The sequence below is a fragment of the Tamandua tetradactyla genome, chromosome 16, assembly GCF_023851605.1.
Source record: "Tamandua tetradactyla isolate mTamTet1 chromosome 16, mTamTet1.pri, whole genome shotgun sequence".
NCBI lineage: Eukaryota > Metazoa > Chordata > Mammalia > Pilosa > Myrmecophagidae > Tamandua > Tamandua tetradactyla.
In genome coordinates, this window is record NC_135342.1 from 68,910,890 (window position 1) to 68,935,190 (window position 24,301).

A 24,301-nucleotide genomic window follows, 5' to 3' on the forward strand; every position below is an offset into this window, starting at 1 on the left:
GTCTGAAAATGTTTTAATTTCCCCCTCATTTTTGAAGGACAGTTTTGTTGGATACAGAATTTTTGGTTGGCATGTTTCTCTTTTAGTAATTTAAATATATCATCCCACTGTCTTCTTGCCTCCATGGTTTCTGCTGAGAAATCTACACATAGTCTTATTGGGCTTCCCTTGTATGTGATGGATTGTTTTTCTCTTGCTGCTTTCAAGATTCTCTCTTTCTCTCTGACATCTGACATTCTGATTAGTAAGTGTCTTGGAGTACGTCTATCTGGATCTATTCTCTTTGGGGTATGCTGTACTTCCTGGATCTGTAATTTTAAGCCTTTCATAAGAGTTGGGAAATTTTCAGTGATAATTTCCTCCATTAGTTTTTCTCCTTCTTTTCCCTTCTCTTTTCTTCTGGGACACGCACAACACGTATCTGAATATACAACACGTATATTCATGCGCTTCATGTTGTCATTCAATCCTTGAGTCCCTGCTCATATTTTTCCATTCTTTTCCCTATCGGATTTCAGATGTCTTGTCCTCCATTTCACTAATCCCATCTTCTGCCTCTGAAATCTGACATTGTAGGTTTCCATTGTTTTTTCCATCTCTTCTACTGTGTCATTCATTCACATAAGTTCAGTGATTTGTTTTTTCAGACTTTCGATTTCTTCTTTTTGTTCATTCCTTGCCTTCTTTATATCCTCCCTCAATTTACTGATTTGATTTTTGATGAGTTTTCCCATGTCTGTTCGAACATTCTGAATGAACTGTTTCAACTCCTGTATCTCATTTGAATTGTTGGTTTGTTCCTTTGACTGGGCCATATCTTCAATTTTCCTAGCATGAGTCGTTATTTTTTGCTGGCATCTAGGCATTTAATTACCTTAATTAGTTTATTCTGGAGATTGTTTTCACTTCTTTTTTCCCTAGGATTTTCTTACTGGATGGCTTCCTATCCAGTAAGAAATCTGGATCTGTAATTTGACATTCAGTTCAGCTTATTGGTCAAAAATAATTGTGACCAATAATTATTGGTTTATCTGTTCTCTGACATTCAGTTCAGCTTATTCTAGTTCTCCAGCTTAGGTATTGTTTAAGAGATCAGAATTTTTCAGTTCTTGGTTTTTTTGTTTCTTGCCCTGCCTGTATGGTGCCTTTTCCCCACCCCTTAGGAGGGTCTACTTAGGTATTATAGACCCTAGTCAGATTTTCCCAGACCAAACTGGTCTCCTCTCAGGAGGAAAGGGTCACCTGTGTCAGTTTTCCCTGAGGGTAAGACCCAGGAGATTAAAAGGCTTTCCTATGAAGTCTCTGGACTCTGTTTTTTCTACCCTGTCCAGTATCTGGTGCTTTTCTGTCTGCAAGTTCCACTAGCATAAGGTGATGTGGTACCTTTACCTCCAGCAGACTCTCCCTGCTGGGGGCGTGGTGGAGACAGAGGAGAGGTTGTTGGCTGGCTTTAATCGATTCACTTTTCCAGACCCTGGGGTTTGAATTCCTTAAGGGAGGGATTCCACCTGAGCTGGACTGCACCTCTCTCCTAGGGAAGGCACAGGCTCCAGATAAGCTCTAAAACAAGCCTGTTTCTGCCCATGTCTGGGGCAGTGGAGCCCGAGAAGCCTTGCAGTTGTATCCAAAGAGTAATCAATCCGTAGAAACACAGCCACAAAAGAGAATAAGAAAAATCCTTTTCAGACCATGACCCCTTCCTTGGGTTTGCCAATCAAGAGCTTAAGTTGGTTCGTTGCTCTGTGTATCTCCAGGTCCTAAGTGTCCCCTCCCTTCCTGAAGAGCCCAGACCTTTTCAGATCCAAAAAAACCTGTTTTTTTTCTTTTTCTGTCAGCCCTGCCCACCCTGCGCCTGGGCACAAACCAGTGACCTCCGTTTTTACTCGAGGTTCAGCTGAGCTGGGGGCTATTTTTAGTAGTCAGAATTGTTAATTAATTCCACAATTGGAGTTTTGTCATGCTAAGCCCCTGCTGCTAGTAAAGTCCCTTTCCTTTCCTCTCTGGGAAGCAGCCTGTGGGGAAGGGGTGCCACCACTGTGGCTTGGGGAACTCACAGTTCTGGGGAAGCTGCAGCTGGTCCAGCTGGTCCAGGCTGGGGTATGCTGTGTGTCCGGTCACTGATGTGGCCCCAGCAGTTGTTCTGTACTGTTCCTGGCTATTTACTAGCTGCTCTGGAGGACGAACTAAATCCCACACGTTGCTAAGCCACCATCTTGGCTCTGTCCAGTGCAGCAGAATTTAAATGTCCACTTGTATTTTGTATTTTGGTAAGTTAAGTAGAAAAAATGGGAATTTCCCACACTACTTTGTTAGAAACAAAATAAGACAGCAGAAATTACTAGTAGGACAGCAAAACTAATTAAAAACCAATGATTAAATGAAATGAAATCAATATTGACTGCATACCCTCCTTCCTTGTTCTTCAGTGCGGTAGGCATGTCTATACAAGCAAGAAAAAACAGCTCCAGGAGGCAGAACTTCACTGGTCTCATTCCAACCATGGGTATGGCAAAGACGAGAAGCATCTCCTTGACACTTGCGGTATAAGACAGGGTCCAGCCTATAAGGGTAAGAGTTAAATATAACCTTTACTTACTACACACCTTTCCTGCTAATAGATGCTAAAGGGTTTTTACAAGGTGTGTGTTTGTGTACTCGTTGATAGTGATCTCCAGAGTAGTAGAGACAGCAGATATATAAAAGTATATTTCTGAAACTTGCTCTTTATGAACACAGTGGTAAATCTGTAGAAGTTTGTTAACCTTAATATAGAAAATTTAAGTTCTACCTCATAGAGGCAGGACTATGTAAGTTAAAATATCAAACTCAGCATTAATGTGCCCTGGCTGAAATTAGAAAATCCTGTAGTAGCCACCACCAGGCAATTCACAACTTTTCACTTAGTAAATACTTCTTTCTAAGCATGAAGTTTAATCTGACCTGTTTTACTAGATACAGTAAGATCAGAAAAAGCTTAGAAAATCTGAAACTCACATTCAATTTCCGCCCCAGTCAAGTCATTCCTCTTTTTTTTACCCATGCAAGGTAAGGCCTTACAACATTTTGGGTTGTTGTATTTCTAGGTAATGATTTAAAAAACTTGACATTTAACTGAATCTGGGGCTGAGGGATTAGGCATTGAATCTGCTGCTTCTCCAAGGCATGCTTAATCCTGTCTATACTATATTCTGCTGCTTCTCCGAGGGATGCTTAACTCTGTCCAGATTATATTCTCAATTTAAAGAGATTAATTAATGGGAAGATAGGGGGTAATGTTTAACAAGCAGCTTTTAGGAAAGTGAAGCACATTTTTTTTTTTTGCATATTACCGGTATAGTTAAGTTACTTACCATACATATTTTTTTATTAAAAAAAAGAATTACATTGACATGATTTCTTAAATGTCCTAAAATTTATTATATACTTAAATTAATTAACTAATTAAATATTTAAACATTGATTAAAGATTATTTGAAGACTTCCTAGTGAAAATTTGGAAGAGTGACCTAATAATGCACTGCAATAATTAAAAAGAGATGATAAATCTCATAAGGACAAGTAGAGAGCTCCAGAGTCTGAGGACAAAGACAGAATTTTTACCAGCAGAGGGTCAGCAGCTCTATTGGAGCAATCCTCTTGTATAGTGTGTGTTTGCCTGGAACTCTGCTGGCTAAACTATATACACATTTTCCTCATAAAAAGTCAAATATTTGAATCCATCTATAGCTGAGAGCTGTTCTCCCTCTCTTCCAAACCTTTTTCATCCATATACAGACACACAATCAAATTTTATTTATCCCATCTTAAAAGCAAAACCAAAAAATCCTGAAAGTGAGGCACTTTTTGATTATGGGGAAAGGAATTAAAGAAAAGGAGAAAACAAGATTTTGATTAAGGCAGTTGCTCAATAAATTCTGTTACTTTGGTTTAAATTGCCTGAGTAAACACAGGGAAATTCCCACCTAGCCTTCTGTAGTCTCTTCTAGAATAAATCTGAGGGAACAGAAATTAAAACACATGGAGTCTCCAAGTTATCTCTTTGTAGTAAAGTATGTGATTACTATAAGTCATCAGAAAGAAGTTGAATTTGGGAAGCAGGAGGGGCAGTTCAATCTACTAATGGTTGCTTGGTAAGTGGAAGGGGAAAACAAGACATGAAAAGAAAAGGGGAATTGTAGCCAATAAATTATTGTGGGTCTGACTGTAATATATTTTTTTTCCTATTTTATGTCCTCCCCCTTTTCTTTTGCTAGCAGGATGAGAAGGGAATTAGAAAATAAAATTGTCACTATTGATAAGAACCTAAGACAGAATACATTCAGTAACTGTGAATAGTTAAAGAAATAAAAGCAATTTTCCATACTCAGTGTACATCAATCAAAAAAAAAAAAATACCACACTATAATAGTCTTAGAGATATATCTGAAGATGTTTTTGCTGTCCCCAAAGGTGCCTAAGTTCTTTCCAGATAGATGTTTGTGGTATTAGAATTTTCATCCTAACTTCCAAAGCAGTGGTAAACAGGGATGTTTGGTAACAGACCGGAAGAGGGCCGACTCTGCTTTTAAATAATCTTCTGAAAGAACAGTTTTTCTAAAGATTAGATTTTTATCAGGGGATTGAAGTATGTTAGCCATTCTAGAAACTAACAAAAATAATTTCCCACTGATTATTTCCAATGCAGATGATACTGAAAATAGGTAGGAAAATACGCTGAGGCAATTTCAAAATACTCACTTCCAATCTCGGGAGATGAAATATTGCAGCTCTAAGAGACGGTGTTCACAATCTTCCACCATTTTCTCTGTGTATAAATGTTCCATGAGGCACGAGAGGATCCTAGCAATGAAGCAGGGGTGAAATTGTAACAGAGCATGAAGACTCCTGATGACATATTCAGAATTCTCACAGTATCAGTATTTCCTTGGTCCATAGAAGAAGCCATTTATTAAGTTATATTCTGGAGGTTTAACCAGGGATTTAATTTTTGGAGAATCCCTCAAATGAACTGGACCTGGCAGTAATTATGCCTTACATCAACCTCTAAGCCACTTAGCACATATGGACTCAGCTTGCACAAGCTCTGTGTGCAGCTGCTTTACTATTTAGCCTTTTATTATGAAAACTGTCAAACTCATAAAAGTAGAGAATCCTATAAAACCACTTTTAATCCTCCAGCTTTATCTACCTAAGGTCAATTCTGTTTTAACTCTACTCCACATTCTCCCTCTCACTCAATGAATATTTTGACACAAATCCCCGACACTGTATCATTTTGTTTAATAGTTCAGCATGTTTCTCTAAAATATGAGAACATAATACCATTATCACAATGAAAGAAATTTAAAATCTCTAATATGTAATTTCCTGTCAGTTTTCAATTATTCCAATTATCTCATGTATTTTTATATATTTGTTCAAATTAGGACCCAGGAAGGGCCCTGAAATTGCGTTTGATTGATAACTATCTTAAATCTCTTTGTATCTTTATCAGTTCTCTCCTCCCTCCTTTCCCCCTGCCCCCATTATGGGTGATGGGGCTCTTTCTGTATTCCTAAATTCTTAATGAGACTTAAGTATGTTTCTCTGTCTCTCAATTAAAGAGAAAGCTTTAATGACGAAACCCATTTTAAAATTCCCTACAACAGCATGGACAGCAGGAGTTTATGCATAACAGAATAATGATAAACATAAAATTGCAATTGGTTTATTGTTGGGTAATGCCAGCTGCAGGCTATAAGGATTTTTGAGAAGAATGGGAAACCTGTTTTTATTTGCAAACTGGTTTTAAGAGCTGTTTTTGCATTATATAGACTAAAACTAATACATAAGATCACGGTGATGAATATACTACTATGTGATATTGTGAGCCACTGATTGTACATCATGTATGGTATGTTCGTATGTTAAGAATTTTTGTTTTTGTATGTTGTTTTTATTTGTCAATAAAAAAATAAAAAAAAACCCCTAATGCATAAGATTTAAATACTTTGTTTTCTATTTCAATTATAATGAACTACTTTCTAATGGTTATCAAGTAACTAATGTATTGGATAAGTCAACATACAAACAGGTTGAAGGTGTAGAGCCAAATCATGTGTCATTTTATACTGTTTTTTGTTTGTTTGCATTTGACCATTAAATGAAATTATTCAAAGTCCTGATATAAAGGCCTACATCTCATCATATACTGTCAACAAACATCACAGTGATGGCTCTGGGTATTTCTACATGATAGAGGATGCAGAGCTGAAGCCTTAATTCCAATACTAGTTTCAATAAAAATCAGTATGCTTCTTACTCAAAAAAATTTAAACCACCCAGAAGTCACTTGGACAAATATAATCTGGACAAATACCATAAATAAGATGACCTACATTGGGTCTCCAGATCTTATGTGTTTGCAGGCTGTTTGTATCACAGATTCACAAGCTTCATTCAAAGCTCTATCAATGCGGTAATCTGCACCAGGGTCAGTCTCCTGAATCAGTGTTTGGAGCTAGATTAAAAAAAAAAAAGTAAGAAATTCATATAAGCATAAGGGAAGGACGATGTCATCTCTCCACACAGTTACTCAATCTGGTATAGCACAGTGTATTCTAACAAGAGACTGTCACTGAACAAGCTCAAGAGTTTTTGCAAATACCTTCCAACTGGTTTCTCTACCTTGACTGCAAATTTTTCTACTTAAGCCTTTGTGTAGGTTGCTTGCTTACTCCTCTGAACCACTGTAACCATCTGCAAAATAAAAGGTCCTTATAACGTGAAGGCTGCCTCTTTCCTCATACCTGCCTACTTGTTAATCAGATTATTAAATATGACACTCTGAGCAGAGCCAGAATTGAGTGGTGGAGAATAAACCGAAAATATCTTCCAGTTAGATACTCAATTTGGTCATAAGAATCTAGAATCAGAATTTTGTGCAAAGACACTGATATTTAATTAATAGTAGTCTGCTTTATTAAAAGCAAATATGAGATTTCATGCAACTTGCATATATATCAAGTACAAAAACCAAGAATACAAAAAAAAACCCTTTTTCTCCGCAACTATTTTTACATGACCAAGTAGTGAACCAGAATTCATTTATTATTAAATACAGAGAAAATAATAGTTATTATGCATCTGAAAAATGAGAATATATTCTTTAACATCTACTTTTGCTTGGTCCATCCCTTGTTATAAATAAAGTAAAGGCACAAGGACAAGTGCTTCAGATTCTTTTTTCACGTCTTTGAGGAGAAGGCAGTAGAAACACAGGAAGAAGCCCCATTAAGGGTGAAAAGATCTGAGTTCTAGTAATATTTTTGGCTCTACCGGGTATTAACGTTGAGAACAAAGGCAAGTTGATTAACCTATCAGTTTCAGTTTCTTTAACTGCAGACAATTATAAGAAATAATAATATATAGAATAAGGTTGCATGAACTGCAAATCATTTTACAGATTTAAAAGATGCTTATTATTATAAATGGATAGCAGATGGTGTTCAGGGGTCCGGGGGGGAGGAACTTAAATAACAGAAAACAAATTTGAAAACTAGAATTCTACTACTTTGGGTTCCTTCTGCCCAAGTTTTAAGATCTGGAGTCCTCTCTGTGTCACTGATTTAGCCTCTACTGGAGCCTTTGCTGACCCTCACACATTTGACTTATGATCTCATGGGTGTTCTTTGGAAAGCACTGAACACCACGTAATTTCAAAGAATACAGATCAAAAGGAAATGAAGGAATGGTGGGCCATGGTGGTTCAGCAGGCACAGTTCCTGCCTGCCATGCCGGAGAACAGGGTTCAATTCCTGGGACCTGCCCATGCAAAAAAAAAAAAAGGAAATGAAGGGGGGAACCAGACAGAGAACCAAGTGAAACAAATCCTCTTTCCCTGCGCTGTGTGTCTGGCTGTGGCAGATTTCTGTTTCCAGGGAGGAATGATGGGATCATAGCTCATTCCACTCCCCTTGCAGGTCTCCTATTACATTTTGGGGTGATTCGTCTGATTTGGCTGGAGTCCCACGAAGGTATGGGACCCTTTAATAAAAGACAGCAAACAGAGAGGAGAAAAAAGGAAACAAAGGAAAGAAAACCAGATTCTATCTATTCTAAAAGAGGTTAATAATCTAAAGAGAGAAACATGACATTTTCCAATGTTGTGGGGCAAAAGTTATTTATTATGATCTTGGCGGCAGCTTGGAGATACTGTAGAATGCTATGGTTAGTTGGTAGGAACATTACTATCAAAACATAACCAATTTCAGTTACGATATTTGCAGAGACCAAAATGTTAACACCATTTTCTAAGGAGATATTATAAAATGCTATGGTTAGTTGGTAGGAACATTACTGTCAAAATATAACCAATTTCATTACAAAATTTGCAAAGACCAAAATGTTTACACTATTTTCTGATGGAAATTGAATATTACGGGTGTCCAGGATCTTTGCAAGAACTGTGTGAGTTAAATATTCATGACTGATAGTAAGCTTTGACAATTCAATATGAATACACTAGACTGCAGCTATTAAAAGGAGAAAATGAAGGCCTGATGATGTCTAGGAGGCTAACGGCTCTAGGGATTGTTGTCACTCCTGAATTCAGCGACAGTAGTGTGAGGAATAAACACAAACAACATGGATTACTACATGATTACACATCTGTTTCAGCCCCTGGCATGTTTAGGAAAAATTCAGGAATACTTCAGAGAAATAACTAGTCAAGACTTTTTAAATTACAAAAAGTCCCAGAGGTGAACTAGATGCCTTTGAAGAAAATCAAACCAGTCTGTTTTCTGTATATTTTAATACAAAAAATAACTATAGCCTAGGTTAAAAAAAAAAAAAAAAAAGGTTTATTCCTGAACATACCTCCCAACCCTCATTTCTGTGCTGTGTTAGGGAAGAGATGCAAATACAGGATTCATTTTTATGCCGGGATGCAGGCACATACACTGGCACACAGGTTTCCTATAGCAATCACCCGCAACTGCTGCTCCTGAGGAACTAAATGTGCAAATTCAAACCATGGTAGATTGCAGGAGTCCTTCTTCTAGCCCATCTGGGTATTTTGGAGAGTAGGTGATACTTCTCTATTTTTCTCAAACCAGGGACTACTGCTGATGCTAGGTCAGGGTCGGTAATAGAAGCTACAATGAAATCTCACTCCACATCAATATTCTACGGAAAGAAGTCAGGTTGTATAATTCTGGTTCTAACAGGAAAATAAAATGAAGGTAATTTTCAGTTTTTAATAAAAATTTTAATTACACAATAAAAGATTAATTAATTGTGATTTTCTAAAGTTTCAGTGAGGAGAGAGACTCAACTTTGTAATTCAGGATATAAAGATAAACTATTCCTTTTGTGCTTCCTAAAGGAAAGTTCATTTTACGGGGTACCACTGTTTACATTTAGTATTTTAAATTGTTCAGACTCATATCCAGTAAAAAGTACACATGGGGGAAGATGGTGGAACAGGATAGGACGAGTTCATCCCTGCTCCAAAGAACAACTAGAAAAGGGACAGAAAAAGACAGGGAGAGTGATTCTGGGGTGTAAAAGTGACCTGGGGGGTCTGGTCTACTAAACCACATGGGGAGGCACTGGTTGAAAAGGTGGAAGAACTGAGATGCAGAGAACCAGAGATTGGCCAGCTTGTGCAAAATCCTCGTGTGTCCATTTCCAGTCAGAAGCCCAGAGCCAACAGGAGTGCACAGACAGGGAGATGGGGAGAAGGAAGCACCAGCGTAGAGTCCATGACCCATGCACATGTCTATGCTGCAAACCATCACTGCACTGTTGTGCCCCGCCTCATACCCTGCATCTTGCTCTACAATGATCCTGCAAAAACACAGCTTTAGACTACTGAAGAAAATCAATATCCAAAGAAACCCTATCAAGATATTTACATGCCACAGAGACAACAGAAGATCACTAACCATAAGAAAATGCAGAAAGACACAGCCCTGTCTGATAAACAAAACATTACAGGAAATACAGACTTTGGAACTAGTCAAAGATGTTCATTTAACTTTAATAAATAAAATCAGTAGGATTTATTGGCTAACGACATAAGGAGATCAAGAAGACACTAGAAGAATATAAAGAGGAATTTGAAAGAATAAATAGAAAAATAGCAGATATCTCAGAGATTAAAGGTGCTGTAGATCAAATAAAAACTGTACTAGGGACACACAACACCAGATCTGAAGAGGCAGAAGAAAGAACAAGTGAACTAGAGCACAGGACAACTGATTTTGAAGACATAAAAGAGCAAATGACAAAAAAAGATGGAAAAATTTGAACTGGATCTCAATCAGGGAAATGAAGGACAAAACAAAGTGCACAAATATAAGAATCATTGCTGTCCCAGAAGGGGAAGAGAAGAGTAAAGGGCAAGGAAGACTAGTGGAGGATATAATGGGGGAAAACTTCTCAACCTTTATAAAAGACATAAATACACAAATCAAAAAAAGCTCAACAAACTCCAAACAGAAAAAATCCAAATAGGCCTATCCCAAGACACATACTAATCAGTCTGTCAAATATTGAAGAGATGCTGAAAATCCTGAAATGGCAAGAGAAAAACAATCTACTACATATAAGGGAAACCACATAAGATGGAGTTCTGACTACTCAACTGGTGCTATGGAGGTGAGAAAGCAGTGGTATGATATATTTAAGATCCTGAGAGAGAAAGACTTTCAGCCAAGAATTCTGTACCCAGCCAATCTGTCCTTCAAAAACCAAGGGAGAGATTAAAATTTTCACAGTCAAACAAAGGCTGAGAGAATATGTCAACAACAGACCAACTCTACAAGAAATAATAAAGGGAGTTGTGTTGTATGAAAAAAAAACAAAACAGGAGTGGGAGCTCTGGAGGAAGGCACAGAATTGAAGAGTACCAGTAAGGGTAACCTAAAAAATAAAAAGAGAAAGATAGAAAGGAACATTAAAAAGATGACAAATAAAATCCAAAGGATAAGATGGTAGATTCGAGAAATGCCTTTACAAGTTCCCTTAGGGGAATGACAAGAAAGGGGGAAAATTCAACCTTCCCATGTGGAGAATTCCTGATATTCTCACAAGCAGTAGGGACAACCAAAGCAATAGGCCAAGCCCTCAGTCTTGAGGTCTGTTCATATAAAACTTATCCCTGCAAAGGATAGGTCAAGCCTACTTAAAATTAGGCCTAAGAGTCACCCCCAGAGAACATCTTTTGTTGCTCAGATGTGGCCTCTCTCTCTCAGCCAACATGACAAACAAAATCACTGCCCTCCCACTCTCTCTACATGGGACATGACTCCCAGGGATGTAAACCTTTCTGGCAATGTGGGACAGAAATCCTAGAATGAGCTGGGACTAGCATCAAGGGATTCAGAAAACCTTCTCGACCAAAAGGGGAAAGAGAGAAATGAGACAAAATAAAGTGTCAATGGCTGAGAGATTTCAAACAGTCAAGAGGTTATCCTGGAGGTTATTCTTACACATTATATAGATATCATATTTTTAGTTGAGGTATATTGGAGAGGCTGGAGGGAAGTGACCGAAAATGCAGAGCTGTGTCCCAGTAGCCATGTTTCTTAAAGATGATTGTATAAATGATATAGCTTTCACAGTGTGACTGTGTGATTATGAAAACTTTGTGTCTGATGCTCCTTTTATCTACAGAATGGACAGATGAGTAAAACATGGATTAAAAATAAATAAATAATAGGGGGAACAAATGTTAAAATAAACTTAGCAGATTGAAATGCTAGTGATCAATGAAAGAGAGTGGCAAGGGGTATAGAAAAAATAGGGGAAACAAAGGCTAAAATATATTGGGTAGATGGAAATACTAGCAGTCAATGAGAGGCAGGGGTAAGGGGTATGGTATGTACGAGTTTTTTTCTTTTTCTTATTTCTTATCTCTTTTTCTGAATTGATGCAAATGTTCTAAGAAATGATGATGGTGATGAATATCAACTATGTGATGATACTGTGAGTTACTGATTATATACCAAGACTGGAATGATCATATGGTAAGAATGTTCGTGTTTGCATGTTATGTTAAAAAAAAAAAGAAATCCCTTTACAATAATAACTCTTAATGTTAATGGACTAAGTTTACCAGTTAAAAAATACAGGTTGGCAGAATGGATTAAGAAATATAATCCACCTACATACTGCTTACAAGAGACTCATTTTAGACACAAGGATACAAATAGATTGAAAGTGAAAGGATGGGAAAAGATGTTCCACATAGGCTGTAACCAAAAGCAGGTGTAGCTATACTAATATCAGCCTATAATATAGAATGTAGGGGGACCTAGAGATACACAGAAGCTTGAGATGGGTGAACAGTTTACTAAATGAGGTTGAACTTAATTGTAAGGGAATAGATATAAGTGAAGGTGGTTCACTAGTGGGTCCATAAGTAATGTCACCATACTGAAGGTGAACATGATTGAAAAGGGTTGTATAGACTCATGTGACCCACAAATTAACACTAAAAATATAAGTTCTTGCATGAACTACTGAAAAGGTATGAACCTTACAGAATGTATAATTTTGGGTATGGGGGGAAAATGTTATTGCTTGCTATGGGCTATGTTTAACAGGAAAACATCAACAGTATTGCAGCAATATCAGGGGTACATAATGGGGGGAGGGACAAGAGTTGAGGGGAGGGACAAGAGTCAGGGGAGGTTTGGATTTTCTACTTGGTGAGGGTGTGTTTATTGGCTGTCTTTCTTTGGGAAATTATCTAACTCTGAGAATGCTGATGGATTACTGTCTTTGGACATTATACATGAGGCCCAGTAGATGGAGGTGGATAAAAGATGCACTGACTGATAAACTGATTGGTGAACGATGGTTTAAATATATGATTGAACACAGTGCTGCTATAAAAAGGAATGAAGTTGTGAGGCATGCAACAATGTAAATAAACATATGGGACGAACACAGTGCTGCTATAAAAAGGAATGAAGTTGTAAGGCATGCAACAATGTAAATAAACATATGGGACATTTGATAAGGCAAAATAAGCCAGAAACAAAACAGCAAATATTGTATGATCCCATATAGAAAAGAAAACTGGGGCCTAGATTGTAAACTATTATAGTAGTCACATTTAGTCCAGAGTGGTAATTGTTATTTCTGGATTGTGAGGGGCTGTTTTATGTATGTATAACCTGGTACTTAGAGATAAGAATGGAGATGATCAGCTCAGGAATAAGATAATTCAGAATACAGGGGTTAAGGAAGACATTGTCTATATTTTAGAACATCACCTTTGAGACCAAAGGAAGAAAGTTTTATTACGTTCAGAACCTAAATTTTCTGTAGCACATAATCTAACTCAACCTGTCTGGATAGAGCATGTAATCCAAACACAGGGAGCCCAGAATAAGAATGAGAGGCTTTAATTCTGAATAGCTTGATGTAATGCCTGGATACATCCCAGATTATATTAAACAGATAATCAAAAAGTATTGGCAAAGTCCCTTGAGGGATGGGAGAAAAATTATGGGACTATTAAACTTTACCACCAGGGAAACCCTGCATATTGTGTCAAACATTAGGGACACCCAAATCAATAGGCCAAGTCCTTGATCTTGAAGCTTGCTCTTGTGAAACTTATGGATGTAGCAGAGAAGCTTAGCCTACCTATACGTATGGCCAAGAGTTACTTCTGGAGGACCTCTTCTGTTGCTCAGACGTGGCCTCTCTCGCTGTCTAAGCCCAACTCTGCAAGTGAAACTATTGCCCTCCCCTCTTCGTGGGACATGACATCCAGGGATGAAACTCTCCCTGGTGGCATGGGAGATGACTTCCAGGGATGAGCCTGGCCCTGGTACCGTGGGATCAACAATGCCATCCTGATCAAAAGGGGGGAAAGAAGTGTAACAACAATTAAGGTATCAGTGGCTGAGAGAGTTCAAATAGAGTCAAGAGGGTACACTGGAGGTCTCTCTTACACATGCTTCAGGTAGACATTGCTACCTATCATAACTTGTTAACCTCTGACCAAAACTATTTCTGCCAATCCTTAAGAATATCTTCAGATGGGTCCCTGAACCAGTTAAGTCCTGAAATGTAGAAGAGTTAACCTTTCCAGACTATCAACTAATTCCATCCCCCTATCCTGTATTATCGACAGCCCCTTCCAACATGAAAAAGTATAGCCCAAATATCCCTAAAGAGCGGGAGAAAGATCAAACATGATGGTGGAGTTATATACAGAGGAGGTTGGGTTTAACAAATGAGTATGAATGCTGACTCATTATGCTTATATTTCTTTTAGCCTCCAGTACCTTAGAGCAGCTAGAAATAAAAACCTAAAATTGTGGAATTATAACCCATACCAAACCCTGAAATCTGTTCTACAACTGTGTTGCAATGTACATTGAAATTAATTGCTTTTATGTATACATATTATTTAAAGAGGAGGAGGAGAAGAATGGACTTAACAAATGAGTACGATTGTTAAATGATTATACTGATATTTCTGGTGGTCTCCAATTTCTTGGAGCAGCTAGAAGAAAAACATGAAAAATTGTGGAACTGTAATTCATACCAAACTTTAAAATCTGTTCAATAACTACTGGTTAAAATGTACATGAAAATTTACTGCTTTTTTTTTTATTAGTTAAAAAAAAAATTAACTAACACAACATTTAGAAATCATTCCATTCTACATATGCAATCTACTGCTTTTTTGTGCATTATATTCCACAATAAAAAAACCTTTAAAAAGACAGTAATACACTGGACAATGGTAATGAAGTAATGAAGCAGATAATTTATGTCTGTAATACCTTTTTTTTGGGGGGGTGCATGGTCTGGGAACTGAACCCAGGTCTCCCGCATGGAAGGGGAGCATTCTACCACTGAACCACCCATGCACCTGGTGTCTATAATGCTTTCAATAACATTATATCATGTACCTAATGTGAAGCTATTCAATTCTCTATAAATAGATCAAGAATAACTTGATTTTCGCAAGCAAAGCACGTTCATTTGTTTCTCCTATCTTTATTGAACTGTGAAGCTTGCTGGTAGAAGGGTTATGTATTTTTCATGCTTACTTGTCCTAGTCTCCTAAGAAAAGATGAGGTGATTTTGAAAACTACATTTTTTTTTTTAATCCTTTGGGCCTGGAATTCATGCTGTGCTGCACATCAGTAATAAAAACAAACTGTTGGAAAATTTCAATTAATGCCAGAACTCTTTTAGCTTCAACTCAATCAAAGCTATTAAGGCAGGCATATTATCTGAAGGTGGAGGACATTTCCTGATTTACAAGAACCTGGTAGACCTTGATTCTTGGTTTTAAATCTAATCTAGCAATTTACCCTTTTTTGAGAAACTCTAGCAAATAATGCATTTTATCTATCTCTTCAACTACATACCTCTTTATATTGATTACAAGTGCAAGCTTTTGCTCTGTACCAAATTCTACATTCTTACAAGGATAAGCTGAAGACATAATACTTCATGTTGTGTGCTTAGTAATTTATATTCACCTTGATGTCAGAAAAGTCCCAGAAAAGCAAGCTGGGACAGTGTTAGAAAGAGGCCCCTCAGCTGATAAAATGTTGACATTTAGAATGGTAGTACAAAATCTTTTCTTACCGCCTGCTGGCAATTCATTCCGAGGTTCCCCTTCTCTCCCCGAACTACTTTCATCAGACAATGCAGGGTTCGCCCCTTTCGATGTAATCCAGAGCAGTGGTGTTCAATCTCGCCCCGACAGCTCAGGATGATCTCAGGGCTCAGAGAAAAGTCTTCCATCAACATGCGCCGGTAATCTAACATCTCTCCCTGGCACTCACTGCTCACTTGCCGCCCTATGTCAGGATGTATGCCATAACATTAGGGAGGGTGCACATTAAGATCAGAAATTACATGTTAAAAGTACCTGTTTCTCCTAGGTTAGAACATAACAGTCATGCTATTATCTTTACAGACAAGCTTGGAACTTGGCAAAAGCCTATTAGTATAAAACAGGTTTAGATTTCTAAAACTAGGGTTTATCCTATTAGGGTTCTACATTATACAGATTTTTTGTATTATTGAACTAAAATGCAAATGCTTTGCCAACTGAAGTTTAACCAGTAAGGTAACTATTGGGGAAAAATGAAAACCAAAGAAGAATCTCTACTGGCCTACAAAGTAAAGGCTTGTGGAAAAATCGGCACTTAAAATATTCACTACAGCAACGCTAATCCCCTCATCTTAACCTCAATGAGGCAATAAATGCCAAATGGGAAAACTTCACAGACATGAAAATAAAATGTGACAAAAAAACGAGAAAATAAAAGCAGCTTTACTGAAGTATTACTTGACATATAATAAACTGCACATATTTAAATAAACAATTTGATGAATTTGACATACTGGTGAAATCATCACCACGATCAAGATATTGAACATAACTCTCAACTCCAAGTTTCCTCATGCCCTTTTAGAATCCCTCCTTCTACTTCTACCTCAGATATGATATCCCCACCTCAGATATGATATCTACCTCAGATATGATATCCCCACCTCCCGAAAATCACTGATCTGGTTTCTGTGACCAAAAATTAGTTTTTCAGAAATTTATACAAATGGAATCAAACCTTTTCGACCACACTCAAATATATAATTCAGGGATGTTATTTACATTTACAATGTACTATCATTACCAACAGTCATTACCAAAGCTTTTCCATTATCCCAACCAGAAACTCTGTACCAATTAAACATCTGAAAGGCAGTTTTGCAGAATATAGAATTTTGGTTGCCATTTTTTTTTTTTAATTTCAGTACTTTAAACATGTCTTCGCACTGCCTTTTTGCCTCCATGGTGTCTTTTGAGAAACGGATGATCTCATTGAGACTCTCTTCTGTGTGATACACTACTTCTCTTTTGTGGCATTCACAATTCTCTCTTTGTCATTTGACAATTTCAGTATGACACGGCACAGTGTGGGTCTATTTGGGTTTATCCTGTTAGGAGTTCATTGGGCATCTTGGATGGGTACAGTCATGACTTTTATTGAATTGGGGAAATTTCTGGCCATCATTTCTTCGAATACTGTCTGTTCCTTTCTCTTTCTTCTTCTGGGATCCCCACAATGCATATATTGGTATGCCTGATGGTGTTCCAAATGTTCCTCAGGCTCTATTCACTTATTCTTCTTTTCTCTTCCTGCTCCTTAGACTGGATGATTTCATTTAACTTGTCTTCAAATTCACTGATTCTTTCTTCTGTCAGTTCAAATCTGCTGTTGAATTTTTAATTAAATTTTAAATTTTTGTTTGCTTTCTTTGGTTCCTTTTCACGATTTCCATTTCTCTACTGAATCTATCAATTCATTTATAGGTTTCCTGATTTCCTTTAGTTCTTTGTCCATGTTTTTCTTTAGTTCTTTGATCATATTTAGTGCCATTTAAAGTCTTTGCCTGAAATGTCCCAGGTTCTGGCCTCCTCAATGGTTTCCAAGGTTTTAATCTTCTCCTTTGCCTGGGCCATTTACTCCTTTCTATGTTTTGTAACCTTCCATTGAAACCAGGACATTTTGATATTTTAATGCGTTATTGCTGGAATTTAGACTCTGAGGTATCTGTTCCTTAAGTGTGTATCTGGCTAGGTTTATGACAGAGCTTTCCTTGAATGCCAGGAGCTATAAACAAATAAACAAAAACAAAAAAAAAAAGAAAACAATTTTCTAGCCTTTGCAAACTGACCTGTGCCAGCACTCTCTTTCAGAGCTTATCCATACAAAGAGTTTAGGGTGTACCTTCAGGTCAAAGCATAGGGGCCTTCAAGGTCCTTTTTTTGCACATGTCTTCTCTTGGACATGAATGCTTTGCACATGTCTTCTCTCGGACATGAATGTTTGGCCCTAGGAATTACCCCCTTATCTAAAAGGGATGTCCCTTCTTCCCTACGAAACAGTTTCTTCAAGGTCCCAGATATTGTACTATATGTCCTACAGCTAGCAATACATTGGCCAGGGCAGCATGATTTGATTGCTCTCCCACAGTGTTCTCTAGGGAGCTTTCTGAGTTGCCTTCTAAGTGTTGGGCAAGTTCTGGGATAGACTGTGCCAGAGGGTTATTCTGCTCTCTCCAGCAGTGGGGCCAGAGATCCACATAGGAGTGTGAGCTGACTCTGTGTCAAGCTGGTGAAGGGACTAGCCAGGACACTATGAAATCCTACCACTTTTAAATAGCCTTGTTCTTGATTTGGAGGTCACCCTGTTACTGAGTCCTTTAACTGGTTTTCTGGAGCTTTGAAAAAGATAGTTCTTCAAGTTCTTACTAGTTGTTCAAAGCTTCTATGGTGGGATAGAGCCATGAAGCTGGTTCACTCTGCCATCTTGATCAAGGCAGAGACACTTTACTATTTTAATATCATCGCTGGTCTAATAATAACATTAAGGCTATAGCTTTGTATATAGAACCTCATTCAGTACTTAAAACAACTCCTCAACACTGATGTTTTCATTTTCTTGGCTGCTAAAGCAAATACCATTTAATGGGTTGGCTTAATGGGAATTTATGGTCTCATGATTTTGAGGCTAGGAAGAGTTCAAAATCAAAACATCAACAAGGCAATGCTTTCTCCCAGAAGACTTTGGCATTCTGGGGCTGGATACTGGTGACTCTTGGTCCTTGTTTTTTTCTGCCACCTGGTAATGCACATAGCGGCCTCTCCTGGCTTCTCTTTTCTCTTCCTGGTCCTGCTGATTCCAGCTTCAGGCTGCTCCTTGTGGCTTTCTCTTTGTCTAAATTTCATTCTGCTTATAAAGAACTCCAATAATAGAATTAAAACCCATCCTGATTGAGGTGGGCCAAACCTTAACAATCCACCTTCACCAAAATGTCCTATTTACAAGGATTAAATCCTTAACTCATGGGAATGGATTAATTTTAAGAATGTGCTTTTCTTAGCTTGAAACCACCACAATAGGTAACATTATTTCTGCTTCATACATAAGAGAAATCAGGCTTGGAGAAATTAAGAAATATTAATCGTGCTGACTCGGTCAGTTAGTTTGGTGATAGAACTATAATTTGAGTCCAGTTCTTTCTGGCTCAAAACCCAAGAGCTATATTATTATGCTACCATGACTCTCCTAAAAATGCAACACAATATATATTTTAAATACTAAAGTATTTGGATTCAAGAACTATACCTTACTTAAAACAAACAAACAAAAAAACAAGCTGGGATATAAACAAAAACAAATTTGGAGATTGCTAAGCTAACCTTCAACAAAATTTAGGGATACAAAAATTACAGTTCTTAGAGTTTAGCTTCTGAAGATAGACTCCTGAATCAGAAAACAAATATATTCAAGGAACAAACAAAAGAGGAAAGTAATATTTATAGGTACAAGAAGCATTAGAGAATGACTCCAAAAAGGAGGGAAAAGAATAAGAAAAAAATGAACTCTTACCTCTGTGCACAGCAGACTCCAGACACATTAGAAGATAGGACAGCCTGGCTTCCCGGGACCGAGGAAGGTTTTCCACATTGCACCGATATTTCTTCAAGTCACTCTTACAAGATTTGGCTAATGAATAACTGACTTTATAATCTTGGGCAATCAGCTTCTGGCGCGTTGTTAGAGCTTCTCGACACTGAGGAATGAGCGCAGACAAAGGGTTGTAAGGCCACTTATATGACTCACTTGTTCACATGTATTTCTAAGATAAGTACAAAGACACACAGCCAAGAACATTTGCAGGTATGTCAGCAACTGAGACTATTACCAAATGCCTATCTTTTTTTATTTTGAAGGTTCACAGCAGCTTTATTTAAAAATATATCAAAACTGGAAAACAATGCACCCTTAATGTCCATCAACACCTGAATGGACACATGACATGCTCATTTGATGACTATGACTCCATTAAAAAAAAGAGAGAGAAGAACAAACTACACATATATCCAAACATAATTTTTCTTCAAAAAACATTATGCTATATGAAACGAGCTAGATGCAAAAAGTATATAGTGTGTTACCATTTTTATAAAATTCTACAACTCTCACATGTAACTATTTTGACAGCAAGCACAGCAGTGGGTTAACTGTAAAGCAGCATGAGGGACCTCTTTGGGAAATGTCCTCTTTGATGAAATGTTCTATACTAATTGGGGTAGTGGTCACATCCATTTCTTTAAATACAAAGAACTCTAAAATTAAAGTGGATGCATTTTGTTGCATGTAAATAATACCTCAATAATAGAGTTCACTTGAAAGATTATATAATTATAAACATACATTATTTTTATAACCCATATTTATAAACATAAATTATATAATACATAAACACATATGTAATGTAAATGTATACAAACATGTGTGTACTGTCATCCTCTATCAATTCAGTATCTGAAATACTAACAAATGCCTAGCTTTGAATTTGATTAAAATTTAGCACACATGCTAACTAGTGTGGCAAGAAGTAAAGATACATGGATGTGGGACCCTGGAATTCCATACTGAATGGTTCATTATTGCTATATATAACAGCTGTCCCAAACACATAAATGCTTGGTAGATCCCAATACGTTAACTTGGTCCAAAGTATTATTTTGCTTTATATCAGTATCCAAGTGGGAATAGATAGAACAATTTGGAATTTCCATTCCATACTTTTTAATATTCTTACTCAAGAATAAATCATATGAGGAAACTAAAATGAAACAGATTTTTCAACTGTGTAGGAAATTAAATTACAGCAAAACAAAAAATACTTTTAAAAATAATCAATTTTTAAATGGGCAAAGGGCTTTAAATATTTTTCCAGAAAAGACAAACAAATGGTCAATAAACACATGAAAAGATGTTCAATATCATCAGCCAACAGGAAAATATAAACGAAACCACAACGATGTACCACCTCATACCCATAAGGATGACTACCATTTTTTAAATGGAAAATAAGTGTTGGTGAGGATGTGGAGAAACTAGAATTCCACAGTGCATTGCTGGTGTGAACATAAAATGGTACAGCCACCATGGAAAGTGAAATGGCAGTGCCTCAAAAAGTGAAACACAATTAATTTATTTTTAATTGTCCTAAAATTACATAAAAATCATTTTAACCATTTTAAGAAGACAATTCTTCAACATTAGGTACATTGATAAAACGACATAGCTTTCACTACTATTAATTTCCAGGCTATTTTCATTATCCAAAACCAAAATTCATATTTATTTAATAACAATTCTCTATTTCCTGTTTCCCCCATTCCTGGTAATCACTATTCTGGTTTCTGCCTCTATGAATTTGTTTATTCTAAGTACTTCATATAAGAGAAATCATATGCTATTTTGTCCTTTTGTGTCTGATTTATTTCACTAAACTTGATGTTTTCATCCATTTTGGGGAACATATAGCACTTTACTTCTTTCATAGCAGAATAATAATCTATTTCAAGAATATACTACATTTTGTTTATCCATTCAACTCATATGGACACCTGAGTTCTTACCACCTTTGGGTTATTATGAATAATGCTCCTATCAACACTGGTACAGATATCTGGCTGAGTCCCTGCACCATTTTACAGTTCCACCAATGATGCAGAAAGGTTCCTATTTCTCCACATCCCCACCAACACTTATTTTTGTTTTCTAAATAGTAGCCATCCTAGTGGGTGTGAAATCGTATCTCAGTATAGTTAAAATTTGCATTTCTTTAATGGCTAATGTTTAGGTACGTTTTCATATACCTATCGGCTATTTGAATATTTTCTTTGGAGAAATACAAATTCAAATTCTTGCCCCAATTTTTAACTGGGTTGCTGGTGTTTTCTGTTAGTGACCAGTAGAGTTCTTCATATAGTATACATATTAAACCTATATCAGATAAATGGTTTGAAAATATTTTCTCCCATTCTGTACACTGCCTTCACTTTCTTGGTAATTCCCTTTTTTTTCTTTTTACATGGGCAGGCACCAGGAATCGAACCCAGGTCCTCTGGCATGCCAGGCAAGCATTCTTGCCTGCTGAGCCACCGTGGCCTGGTAATTCCCTTTGATGAACAAAAGTTTTTAAATTTGATGAAGTCCATTCTATCTATATTCTCTTTTGTTGCTTGTGCTTTTGGTATAAAAATCTAAAAATCCACTGCCTGTTCATGTCCTAAAGAAGTTTCCCTATGGTTTCTTTTAAGAGTTTTAAAGTATTAGCTCGTATATTTAAGTCAGCTGATTCATTTTGAATTAACTTCTGTAAATGAGAAGTAGGGGTCCACATTCATTGTCTTCCATGTGAATTTCCAGTTGTCCTAGCACATTTGTTGAAGAAACAGCAGTCTCATTCCCCACTGAATGACTCGACACCCTTGTCAAAAATCAGGTGGACAGAGATGTGTGGATTTATCTCTGGACTCTGAATTCTATTCCACTGGACTATATGTCTGGTCTTATCCCTATAACACTGTTTTAATTACTGTAGCTTTGTAGTAAGTTTAGAAATCACAAGGTGTGAGTTCTCCAACTTTGTTCATTTTCAACATGGTTTTGGCTTTTTGGAGCCCCTTGCAATTTCTTATGAATTTGAGGATCAACTTTCCCATTTCTGCAAGGAAAAAATGCTGTGGGAATTTTAATAAGGATGGTATTGAATTTTTGGATCACTTTAGGCAATACTAGGTCTAAATCTTCTGATCCATGAATATAAGATGTCCTTCCATTTATTTAGGTCTTTTTAAATTTATTTCAGCAATGCTTTGTAGTTTTCAACCTCTTTGGTTGAATTTATTCCTAGGAATCTTATTCTTTCAGATGTGAGAATAATGGGATTCTTTTCTCTTCAGATTGTTAATTAATTGTGCATAGAATCCCAACTGACTTCCGTGTGTTGATCCTGTATCCTACAGTTTTGGTGAATTTGTTTTATTTGTTGGAGTAGCTTTCTAGTGGATTTTTTTTATTTTTCATATTTTTAGCAACATGTCATATGTGAGTGAATAGGGATAATCTGATTTCACCTTTTCCAATTTAGATGCCTCATCTTTCTCTTGCCTGGTTGCTTTGGCTAGATTTTAAAGTATAGGGCGAATAACATTAGTGAAAGTGGGCACCCATATCTTGTTCCTGATCTTAGAGGGAAAGTTTTCATCTTTCATCAGAGTTTGATATCATAAATGCCCTTTACCATGTTGCGAAAATTCCTTTCAATTTCTAGTTTTCTGAATGTTTTTGCCATAAAAGGGTACTGGATTTCGAAAATGCCTTTTCTGTGTATACTGAGATGGTCACGCAGGTTTTTCCCCCTTCATTCTATTAATGGGGTAAATTACAGCAAATGATTTTCTTATGTTCAAACATTCTTGCATTCTTAGAATAAATCTCACTTGGTTATGGTGTATAAACTCTTTAATATACTTTAAATTAAGTATACCCATATTTTGTTGAGGAGGTTTACACCTATATTCATAAGGGATATTGGTCAGTAAGCATCTTTTCTTGTGTTTCTTCTGTTTTTTTTTTTCTGAAGAGCCTGAGAAGGATTGCTTCTAAATTTAATGTTTGGTAGAATTTAACAGTGAAATCATCTAGTCCTGGGCTTTTCTTTGTTGGAAGGTTTTTAATTACTAATTCATTCTTCTTACTTATTATAGGTCTGCTGAGATTTTCTATTTACTCTTGTATCCAATTAGGTAGTTTTTATGTTTCTATGAATTTGTCCATTTCATTTAAATTTCTAATTTGTTGACATATAATTGTTACCCTCATATAATTGTTTTTTATTTTTGTAGGGTTGGTAGTAATGCCCCCACTTTCATTCCTGTTTTGAGTTACTTGGGTTCTCTCTCAGTCTTTGTTAATCTGGCTAAAGGCTTGATTTTTAAATTTTTTGAAAAAAATCAACTTTTGGTGTTGATGCTATTATTTTTCCTTTTTCTATTTCATCCCTTTTCTAATGCTTACTATGTCCCTTCTTCTACTAACTTTGGGTTTACTTTGCAATCTCCACTGCTGCCTGTCATGTAGTTGGAGGATGGGGGATGGTAGCCACAGAGGGCATCCATTTGTGAGGGCACAATTCACAAACATTACCACAATTTAACAGCTCTTCATACAGCAATTCCCTGAATGCTCAACTAGACTCTAAAGTTCCAAAATAGTTGCTTAAGATAGTTCCTGCTGGGCGGGCCACAGTGGCTCAGCAGGCAGGAATGCTTGCCTGCAATGCCAGAGGACCAGGGTCCGATTCCCGGTGCCTGCCCATGTGAAAAAAAAAAAAGATAGTTCCTGCCAGTTTCATAGTTGTTTTGGGGGAGGGACAGATTCCTAGAGTTTCTTACTCT

General features: G+C 36.9%; 1 protein-coding gene across 1 annotated transcript in view; it reads right to left on the reverse strand.

Annotated features, from left to right (window-relative positions):
• The window catches only part of GLG1 (golgi glycoprotein 1), a 259,115-nt gene that overhangs the window by 67,447 nt on the left and 167,367 nt on the right, over window positions 1–24,301 (reverse strand). The window contains exons 7-11 of the mRNA XM_077133013.1: window positions 19,431–19,614; window positions 15,613–15,827; window positions 6,378–6,499; window positions 4,738–4,839; window positions 2,407–2,560 (exon numbers count right to left, since the gene is read on the reverse strand). Of these exons, the coding sequence (XP_076989128.1) occupies window positions 2,407–2,560; window positions 4,738–4,839; window positions 6,378–6,499; window positions 15,613–15,827; window positions 19,431–19,614 (777 nt within the window). The remainder of the gene's footprint in view (window positions 1–2,406; window positions 2,561–4,737; window positions 4,840–6,377; window positions 6,500–15,612; window positions 15,828–19,430; window positions 19,615–24,301) is intronic.